We start from the raw sequence: 10,273 nt of genomic DNA, 5'->3' as shown, positions 1-10,273 counted from the left end.
AGCTGTTTCTAATGAAACTGAGGGGGTGGGTGTTCTGTCTGATTCTATGTGGGTGGGCCTCATCCGATCAGTTGAAGGCCTTAAGAGAAAAGACTGAGGTTTCCTGATGAAGAAAGCAAGCTGCCTCAAGTCAGCAACACAGAAATCCTGCCTGTCTCCAGCCTGCTGCCCTGCAGAATTCAGACTCAAGACTGCAACCTCGGGGCCGGCCCCGTGGCCGAGTGGTTAAGTTCACGTGCTCCGCTTCAGCGGGCCCAGGTTTTTGCTGGTTCGGATCTTGGGTGCAGAGACGGCACCACTCATCAGGCCATGTTGAGGTGGGGTCCCATACAGCACAACCAGAGGCACTCACAACTAGAATATACAACTATGTACCAGGGGGCTTTGGGGAGAAGAAGAAGAAGAAAAAAAGATTGGCAACAGATGTTAGCGCAGGTGCCAATCTTTAATAAAAAAAAGACTGCAAGATTGACTCATCTGAACCTCCAGGCTACCCTACAGGTTTTGGACTTGCCAGCCCCCACAATCGTGTGAGCCAATTCCTCTCTCTCTCTTTCTCTCTAATCTATCGGTTCTGTTTCTCTGGAGAACCCTAATCCAATATTATCGACTGTATGACATATATTACATCCATACACTATTATCAATTGTATTTATTATCACACAAGGAATACCTGTGAATCTTTTGTGAGCAATTACTGTGTGTCAGGCCCCTGCCAAGCTCTTTGCCTGTGTCTCATCACACTCTTACTCATCCAAAAGCTCCATGACATCAGCTGTGATTGGTCTCATTTCACAGATGAGGACACTGAGGCCCGCGGGGTTGGAGTAACTTGACTGAGGTCCTGAAGCGATAAACCCGAGTTTGGATCCAGGTAGTTCCACTCTGGCATCTCCGTGGGCTGGGCTCTTATCCACCATGAAACACGTGTGTAAAGGCATTTCGAAACAAGAGGCATGGCAAGACTGACAAGTGATGTCACTTTAGTTGTTAATTACCACTGGGAGGGGCAGGAGGAGGGGGAAAGGGGCAGGGTGTGAGCTCTGGCCCCAGGGTCCTAGGAACCGGGTCCTGAAGGTGCAGCCCTGGGAACAGCCACAAGGTGGCGCCAGGCTGCACAGGCCACCCCAGGATGTGTGGTCCAAGGCTGGGAGCTGGGAGTCTGTCTATTGGTGATTCCAGGGGTCTCCAGGACCAGCCATCGTGGGGTGGGTGGGCCCAGGAACCCCCTTCCTCAGGCCTCAGAGGGGTTTCGCTCTAGTCCAGGGATCCCAGCCCCAGGGTTGGGGGCCAGGCCTTGGTGGTGCCCATCGGTTTAAGGTGCACAGCGGAGGTCACAGCCTGGGGACCCAGTCCAGCCAGCCAACTGGGCTTCCTATGCGGCTAGGGCGGTTAGGGCAGGGAGGGCCCCAAGCCATCAGGTCACCACACAAAAGCTCCGGGTGATACGCCGCCAGAGGTTGCGACTGCGGCTGCTGAGGGCCACCTTGGCCGCCTCCTGGAAGACGGCGTGGACGTTTTCGTGGAGCAGAGCTGAGCACTCGAGGTAGGCCACCGCGCCCACGGACCTTGCCATCTCCTGGCCCTAATGGGGAGAGTGGACAGGGCTGCCGTGAGGCATAGGGTGGCGAACCCTGGGAGGGCTCACATCCAGCCTCCCAACAGCCCTCTTGGCCATCTTAGGGCGTCTCCAGGACAAGAGGTGCATTTTTCCAGGGCACCCACATCTCTTGCCCCTTGGCTTGGCCAAGTGCATCCATGGCTTCTTTGGGTTTCCTGCCTCAGCTCTGGGCTGGGTCTCTGCCTCTCAAGGCGCCAACTAATGAACTTCCCAGCCTGAGCCAGGCCTGTAGCAGAAAGGGGCCTGCAGACTGAAGAGCTGGGGGTCCCCTCTGGGCCTCAGGTCCCCCATCTGTGGGTGGGGAGGACTATCTGCCGTGCACACCACTCGCCCTCCATTCCACAAGTGGAAACTTCCGGAGTATTCTAGGTACCACTTCCACGCACTGGCAGTTCCCGACCCACGACCACCTCCCAGACAACCCCTACCCTGATTCACACCCTGAGCGTGCAGCTGAGAGGCTGGGCTGGATCAGCGCATCCCACAGGTTCCCTCTCCTGGCACCCCCCCACCCCTGGGCTGGGTTTCCTACCCTGTGGTAGGTCACGGGCTCCAACTTATTTTTCCGCAGCTTCTTCACCAGCGACTTGTCCTTGCGTAGGTCAGTCTTGCAGCCCACGAGGATGATGGGTACCTCCTTGCAGAAGTGATTCACCTCGGGGTACCACTGTGGGGAGGGTGGGGGCGAGGGTGTGCGTGTGAGCCTCCATCCCTCTCGGCAGCAGATGGGGAGAATGGGCCACGGCCCCTCTCCTGCTCCCCAGGCAGACGCCACAACAATAAGCACAGCCAACATTTAGGGAGAACTATGCCGTGCCAGGCTCTAAGCCTACCCATGTGAAGCCATCCATCACCCAAGTCCTTGTGAAGCAAGTGCTATCATCAATCCCATTGTACAGATGCAGTAACTGAGGCTCAGAGAGGCTACATAACTTGGCCTTGGTCACACAACTGGAAGTGGCAGGATTTGAGCCCAGGGGGTTGGGCCCAGAGCCCTGCTCCCCCTTGTTCTAGAATCCTGCCTCTGCAAGGTGAGGGTTCCCATGTCCACCTCCCCAGCTGGGTAAGATATATAAGGAAATAAGTGATCCTTTAAAAATAAAGCAGCTCACAAAATGGTTGCAGCAGCTGTTGGCCTGTTGGAGGGAGCACTCCTTTCCCGTGTCAGCTGCTCTCTGGAATGTGAGCCTCCGGGGCCTGGTTATTTCAGCCTGGACTACAACCAGGGGGCCTGGAGTCCAGAGACGGGGGCTTTCTATCTCCAGGAGCGCGTGCCAGCTCAGTTTCAGGAAAACCCGGCATCAAACTGCCTGGCTCCTGGAGCCAGATGGGGTCCATGTGGGGTCCTGGGCAGACTCCCCACACCCCACCCCTCCAAAAACTGCCCTTGAAAAGGGTCTCCTCTGTGACTCCATCTTGCTAAATCCAACAGTGACTCCTTAGCCCTCATCCTACCTGAGCCCTGACACCGGGGATCGCTCCCCTCAGCCCCCCTGGAGTCTCCCCACCCCATGCCATCCTGGGGCTCAAGCTGTGGGCTCTCTCTCCTCTGGCTGCTCTTGCCCTCCAGGTGACCCCCCCCAACCCTCCCAAGTCCAGGTTCTTCCCCACCAGCAGCTCCTAAACGGATCTGCCCAGCCCGGCCCGGCCCTCTCCCGGGAACTGCAGACCCAGATGCCTCCCTGCCTGCCACCTCCACTGGGGTGTCCAACAGGCGCCCCCTCTCCCCCCTCCCTACACCCAGCTTGCTCCTTCTCCTCTTGGGAAATGGCAAATCCCCCCTTCCAGTTGCTCTGGTCAAAATGTCTCTCTCCCACCCCCATCCAATCCATCTGCAAATCCTGATGGCTCTGCCTTCAAAATAGATCCAGAATCCACCCACCTCTCACCACCCCCTCTGCTAGCACCCCCGTCCCACCACCACCATCCTGCCCGGTCCTGGTGCCTGGAACAGTGCCTGGCACAGAGGGGTACTCCGGCAATACTTTTGCATGACTTCCTGGTTCAAATCTCCGTGTTAGCACTCTAATAGATGTGTATCCTGGAGCAAGTGATCCAACCTGGGGTAATAATGGTATCCTCTCCATAAGGGGGTTAGCGGGTAAGATGAGTAAATATGTGTTAAGTGCCCGGAACAGTGCCCGGCTCGCGGCGAGTCCTCCATGAATGCTCTGGTTATTATTACTAATGCCGTCACGGCTTGCTCTCAGGAACCCTGGAGCAGGCCACTGCACAGAGGCCCTGGCAGCAGTGGGGGAGGGGCTGTGCCACGGCTGGAGGCGGCAGGAGCAGAGGAACCCGAGGGACCGCATCCCTGACAGAACTGGGGGGCGCCCTGGGAGGCCGCTGAGAGCCAGCAGTCATGCTGTTGGGGGCTGAGAGCTGCTGGAAGCTGCTGGAAGCGGAGGGTTCATGCGACCTTGGGCAGGCCCAGGCTGGGGAGATGCAGGGGTCTCTGGGTCGCCCAGCATTCTCAGGCAGGGTCACAGTGGAAAGAGCCACAGCCTTCTGAATCTGCAGTACAGAGCAGTCAGGAAGCACTGGACTGGGAGTCAGAGGCCAGATCCCACCAAATTCCCATGGGACCCTGGTCAAGTTGCTGTCCCGCTCTGGGCCTCAGTTTCCCAATATATATGCCAAAGGCATTGGACTCGATGTCATCCAGGGCCTGCCTCGCTCTGACAGTCTGCTGGGTCAAGGGTAGGGACAGAGCAGAGTGACCAGGCTATGGGGGCTGTCTCTCCCTGCCCGCCCAGTACCTACCCGGTTGGAGATGTTGTCAAAGCTGTATGGGCTGGTGACATCGAAACAGAGGAGCAGGACACTGGCGTCAGGGTAGAACAGGGGCCGCAGGCGGTCATAGTCGACTTGCCCTGGGCAGAGGGGGGATGGTCACTCCTTCCAGATCGCCTGCCCATGTCGGCACCCTCCAACATCGGGGAGGTCATCCCACCAGATGAGGAGTCTTGATCAGGGGCTCATTGGGCCCCTCAGGGTCCGACACAAACTTGGCACTTGAGTGGTCATTCCATGTGAATGTCCCCCTCAGGGCAGAAGTCACTTGGCCTGCCCATGGTACGTGCCATCTCTGGTCTGGATGAGACCCCCCCTGCTGAGAGAGCTTTGTTATGGAAAGTGGCAGGCACGGCAGAGGCCAGGCCTGGAGGACTGAGGCCATTACTCTGAAGCCTGCTTTGCCCTGGGCTTGAGGGGTGAGGAGAAAGAGGCAGGCGGGACCCCGGCAAAGACAGCTTAGCCCACCCAAGGTGAGGGGCTGCTAGGGTTCCCTGAGGTTAGCTTTCAGCTCCAGCGTAGATTTGACTCTAACTTTCGTGTGGGCAAGGTCAGGAGGCGGAGGGCAGAGGGCAAGGTCAGGCAGATCTTCCAGAAGCTGAAGCCAGGGGGGCTACTTAGGAGGCCAGAACAGCCCACCCTCTAGAGCAAAGAGCTCTGGACTCCGCTGATCTCCAGGACACAGTGGGCTGCCCTGGGTTGGGGGAGGCAGCAGGCGCAGGAGCAGGGAGGGTTCAGGCTCCCGGGGGAAGGCCCCTAATCTCGGCCAACACCTGTTCCTGGGAGATTCGTTGGCCTCTCTGGTCCAGAAGGAAGGGAGTGGGGCTTGGTTCCTGAGCATCTGGGGCCCCTCCTCCACCACGCCCCGCCCCCAGCCCTGCACACCCACCTGCCGTGTCCCAGATTTGGAGGTGCACGGGTTTGCCCTTCATCTGCAAGGTAACGGTGAGCCGCTCAAACACCGTGGGGGCGTAGTTCTAGGAAGGAGGGGGCAGGGAGAGGCCGTGAAGATGGCAGCTGAAGGGAGGTGGCCCCAGGCTGCCCAGGCCCATGGCGCCGCCCCTCTGGGAGTCAGTAGAGTGTACTGGTCTCTGGGAAGTCGTTGGCTGGTGGTGTCGTGGCCCAGAGCTGCCGTGGCCCAGAGCTGCCGCGGCCCAGAGCTGCCACTTCCTAGCTGTGTGCCCCGGCAGGGTACTGAACGTCCCCGGCCTCCTCGACTGGAAAGTGGGAGCATTGAGAGCACCTGCCACGGCGTGTGACTGTAAGGACTCCGTGAGGTGCTCTGTGCATGGGGCCTGGCACAGAATAAGCTCTCTACACGTGCCAGCTACTGTTATTTTTATCTTTGTCCCCCTGGATGGGGAACTGCCCCATTTCTGAGCTTTCCTTCATGCTGTCCCCTCCTCCCGGAATGACATTAACCTACATTCGTTGGCTCATGCATTCATTCATTCATTCAGTAAACATTAGCACCTTCTCTAAGTAGATTCATTCATTCATTCATTCATTCACTCATATATTCATTCAATAAACATTAACACCTTCTCTAGGTAAGTTCATTCATTCATTCATTCATATATTCATTCAGTAAACATTAGCACCTTTTCTAGGTCTGGTTCTGGACACTGGGGAGCAAGTAATAAACAAGACTTGGTGTCTGCCCTGGGGAGCACGTAGCTTTTTGGGGTCCCTCCTTCACCTCTCAGCCTCTCACAATCCAACCAAGACCCCTGCCCAATGCCACCTCCCCCAGGATGCCTTTCTGGATGCCCTCCCACAGCCCCTGCACTGTTTCTGCCTCCCTTGCTCGCCCTGTCTGGCTTCAGGAGGAGCTCATCCAGGCCAGAGGTCCCTCCACCCCAGTGCCCGCTCGGCCTGAGCTTGCTCCCTCTCCATAAAGGCTGGATGAATGGCAGCAGGACGGGTTTTGAACACAAATGCAGGAATAAGAGTGGGAGCTTTTACGGATGGGGTCTGAGCAACAGGCGAGGAGGTTTTCCAGACTCTGCCACAACACAAGCCTTTTGCCCCCAGGTGTACGCTGGACCCGCTGCATCTTGAGTCGCCAGGCCTTGCTCACCTGCTCAGGGCTGGTCAGTGGGACCACAGCTTGAGGGGACCCTGTCTTTAGCCCTTCCTATGCCCGATGGAGCCCCCACCTGCCCATGACTCAGGGGGACTTTGAGCCTGTCTGCCTGCCTGAGTCGGGCCCTGGCCACTGGGAGGGGCAGCCCCTCCACCGTGGGTCAGTGTGGTCTTCCAGGGAACTCGGGAGGCTTCAGGGGGAGAGTGAGAAGAAAGGAAGGTTCCAGAGTGGTAAGCTGGGACAGATGGAAAAGTCGAGGGTGGCCCTGGGGTAGGCGTTCAACCCACCCTCGATTCTAGCCACCTGTCAGTCTTTCTACTAATAGGAACAGACAAAGGCTCCAGCCACCTCCTCAGGGGCCCCCTGCCTGTCCAGGGCCCCTCCCCTCAGGCCCTTTGCCTGGTGGGGGACAGTGTGACATGGTGGCTAGGAGCACTGGCTTTGGAATCAGATGTGCCTGGCTTAGGACCGGTCTGGTGCTCACCAGCTGTGTGCCCTTGGGCCAGTCTTCTCACTGGTTAGATAAGAGCGTCCTTCACAGTGTCATAAGAAGACCGGCTGGCAGGGGAGGCCCAGCATAAATGCCCACGCTTAGAAATCTGGCTGCCAGGGCAGTGTCCACACCGGCGGCTGTCTGTCCCTCTAGGTGGCACCCCTGGCCCCAGCCCCTCCCCAGCCTGTCACTGGGGAGGGCACGGACACCTGCCAAGGTCCCAGCTTGGTCACCCACGCACCTGCGCAGGAACCGTCCTGATCTGAGGTACAGGGCAGCTCTTGGAGGACACGTGTCAGGACCTTGCAAATGCCTGTGGAGATGCCACAGTCACCCATACTCTCTAGGGAGCTAGCATGCCTGGCCCTTTACCTACACTGCCTCTGATCCTTGCAACCTTGGAAAGTCAGTTCTATCTCCATTTTCCTGAGGAGGATAGAGAGGGGAAGTGACACACTGGACAGCTGGCTAAGGACGGAGCCAGGTCTTTGTGGCTCCGGGGGCCAGGCTCTGTCCCCTGCCACCTGCCTCTCCTGAGGTCACCATCTCTAGCCTCTGGTGCCAGGAGTGGGCGGAAAAGCCCCATTCCCGGGTGTGGGGGTGGGTTGCACCTCCAGCTTGTAATTGTCACAGCCCTGCCCCCTGCCCTGGACCGCCATCCTGCGGACTCCGTCTATACCTTCTCTCCTGTTCTTTGACCCCCAGGCAGGATGACTCTCTGCCTATGGAGCAAATAAGCACCTAATCTTATCTGTTGAGCTGTCCTCGGCTAAAAAGCAGGGCTGGGCCTGAGCTAGACCAGGGCAGAAATGACGCCGGCTTGGGTCTGCCCTCACGGATCTCCCAGACAGACGGATGGATCATGGCAGGACAGGGGAAATAGCTCAAGAGAGGAGAGTCAGGGGTTTCCCCTGGCAGCACCCCCACGGGAGTCCCTGTGCGGACCAGGAGGGACTCAGCTGGTTCTGGAAGGCACAGCTGGTGCTCCCTGCCCCCTCCCATCCCCACCCTTCTGTGGGCCCCTGGGCTTTGGCCCTGTGGGAATGGTTGCTGCCCCAAATGCCAGCCAGGACTGGGCAGAGGCTGGCGCCCAGCCTGGAGTTCCCCGCTGCCTTGGGAGCTCTCCCTTCTCTGCTCCCCCTGCCCTGAACCCGTGGTTGGGCGACAGCCAGACAAGGGTCACTGAGGCCCCTCCAAATTGCAGCCTCCTCTCTGCTTTCTGCTGCAGCAGGAGGCCTGGAAGACAGGACCCCAAGTCTTCTAGCTGCTGGCTCCCGGGTGTGGAGGGCTGCCAGGAGGAGGAGTCCAGGGGCAGGAACAGGCGCAGGCTGGTCCAACAGCAGAGAACTGAGGTCTGTGGAGAGTGTCCTGGTCCGGGGTGGGGAGACCTGGGTTCTAGACCTGTTCTGCCACTGCTGGGCCCAGTTCCTCAAGGTAAGGCTCTGTGTCTCTGGCCTCAGTTTTCCCAACTGTAAAATAAAGGCCTTTCCCGCTCTTGGACCTTGTGTTTCTTTTAAACAAAGAGAGGCAGAGGGATCTCGGAGAATCAGGGTCCCCAAACGGGGGAGGCACCTAGACAAGGCCGGGTCTATTCACCTGGTGACAAGCACGCCCTCCTTCCCCTGGCCAGCCTGTGTGCCCTTCAACACACGCATTTCGTCAACTGCAAGATGCCCCTTTCCACATTGTAACCTCTCTGAAATCGGATGGGTTTCACCATCAAGGATGTCTCAGAGCCCAGGACAGGGGTGATGAGGCGCCACCCCTGCCAGCCCCTCTCCTGGGCCCCAGCCGGCCTGGACCCTCTGTGGTGCTCTCCTCACTGTGCCATAATTGTTGGGTTCCCACGGGCAGCATCCAGGGGCCCAGAAACACATCCCCCTCCAACTTAAAAAAAATGTGACCAGCCAGAGGAGGTGACGTCAGCACCATAAACCACACAAGAGTCAGCTCAGTGCTGCCACAGTGGAAAGAAAGGCCCGACACTGTTCCTAGGCCAGCCCCTCCTGCCTCTCCCATCAGACTCCCCAGGGCCTGCGCAACCCCAGGGGTTTGGAGGATGCGGGGATAGGCAGGAGGGAGAAGAGATGCTGGAAGCAACCCCACGGACTCCCAGGAGAACGGGGCTGAGAGGTGGCACGGTGGGTGGGCCAGCCCCTGCCTGGCGCTTGGGGAGTCCGCGTGGACAGTCAGGGCGCATCTAGTGAAGGACTGACAGTCAATGTGCCCAAAGCATCAAGGACGTGCCAGGTACCACTTGGGCTCGTCTCTCAGCCTTACCCTAATTCCATCTCACCACCACCCTAGGGTCCCTCCTCCCCATGAGGTTGTGTGAGGAAACGGGGGCTCAGAGAGGCTAAGCAATGTACCGAGGGCCACACAGTCCATTAGACGAGAGCCAAGATGCCACCCAGCTGTCTGACTGGGGTCTGGTGTGCTCCTGCCCTCCAAAGCAGAGCCCACGGGATGTCCACTATAGGGGCAAGATCTGGGAGACGATGTTTCCCAAGAAAGACGTGTGCCACCAGTCCTTCCTATTGCAGGCTCGAAGCTGAGCCCTTGACCTGTACTAACTCACTCCTCACAGTGACCCTGGGAGGTGGGCGCCATCATTATTCCTATTACACAGGTAAGGAAACAGGCACAGAGAAGGTAGGGGACTTGCCCAAGGGCACACAGCTGGAAGTGGCAAAGCCAAGAATCGAACACAGGCAGTCTGGCTCCAGAGTCGTCAGTCCCTCTTAGCCACGCTGGGCCGCCAAGTCCTCCCTTAGGACCTGCCTCGTACCAGGTGGCCTCAGTCAGCCCCTGTGACACCTCTCCCAGGTAGGTGCCATTCTTGCCACTTCACAGATGATATTGAGGCCTTCACCTCCCCCCACCCCGCTGGCAGAGGGAGAACTCTCTTTGAGCTCGTGTCCTGCTGGGAGACCCCTGGGGAGGCCGGGGCGGGCGCACAGCCTCGGCAGCTCCGGCACGGACGGGGCGCACGGCGCGCCCCGGCGGGGATGCGCGCAGGCCCTGGGCGCCGTGCTGGAGCGCTGGCACTCACCTCGGGGAAGGCCCCTTCGGCGAAGACCATCAACAGCGACGTCTTCCCGCAGCCGCCGTCGCCCACCAGGACCACCTTGACCGACCGCACTCCTGGCGGCGCCTCCTCGGCCGCCGCCTGGGCCGCCCTCATCGCGGGGCCGCAGCGGGGCCGGAGCGGGGCCGGCGGGCGGCGGGCGCGGGGCCGGAGCGGGGCCGGGGAGGCCCGGCGGGGCAGGAATGTGGAAG

At 59.2% G+C, this 10,273-nt stretch overlaps 1 protein-coding gene across 1 annotated transcript; it reads right to left on the bottom strand.

Annotated features, from left to right (window-relative positions):
- Positions 1-426: 426 nt before the first annotated feature.
- On the bottom strand, positions 427-10,273 carry RHOD (ras homolog family member D). The gene is made up of 5 exons (XM_014844729.3): positions 10,047-10,273; positions 5,305-5,392; positions 4,386-4,495; positions 2,155-2,289; positions 427-1,586 (listed from the first exon to the last, which is right to left on the bottom strand). The coding sequence occupies exons 1-5, from the start codon at positions 10,176-10,178 to the stop codon at positions 1,419-1,421; spliced, it is 633 nt and encodes a 210-aa protein (XP_014700215.1). The 5' UTR covers positions 10,179-10,273; the 3' UTR covers positions 427-1,418.

Source organism: Equus asinus, chromosome 17, assembly GCF_041296235.1.
Source record: "Equus asinus isolate D_3611 breed Donkey chromosome 17, EquAss-T2T_v2, whole genome shotgun sequence".
NCBI classification, from domain to species: Eukaryota; Metazoa; Chordata; class Mammalia; order Perissodactyla; family Equidae; genus Equus; species Equus asinus.
The sequence above is the reverse complement of the archived record's forward strand: the minus strand, read 5'-3'. Positions and strand labels throughout refer to the sequence as shown.

Excerpts from the sequence above, each read along its gene's own strand:
- RHOD (XM_014844729.3), bottom strand. The coding sequence starts at position 10,178 with ATGAGGGCGGCCCAGGCGGCGGCCGAGGAGGCGCCGCCAGGAGTGCGG. Across the intron at positions 2,290-4,385 it reads TTGACAACATCTCCAACCGG|TGGTACCCCGAGGTGAATCA; the intron begins GTAGGTACTGGG and ends CCCTCCCCACAG. Across the intron at positions 1,587-2,154 it reads AGCCCGTGACCTACCACAGG|GGCCAGGAGATGGCAAGGTC; the intron begins GTAGGAAACCCA and ends TCTCCCCATTAG.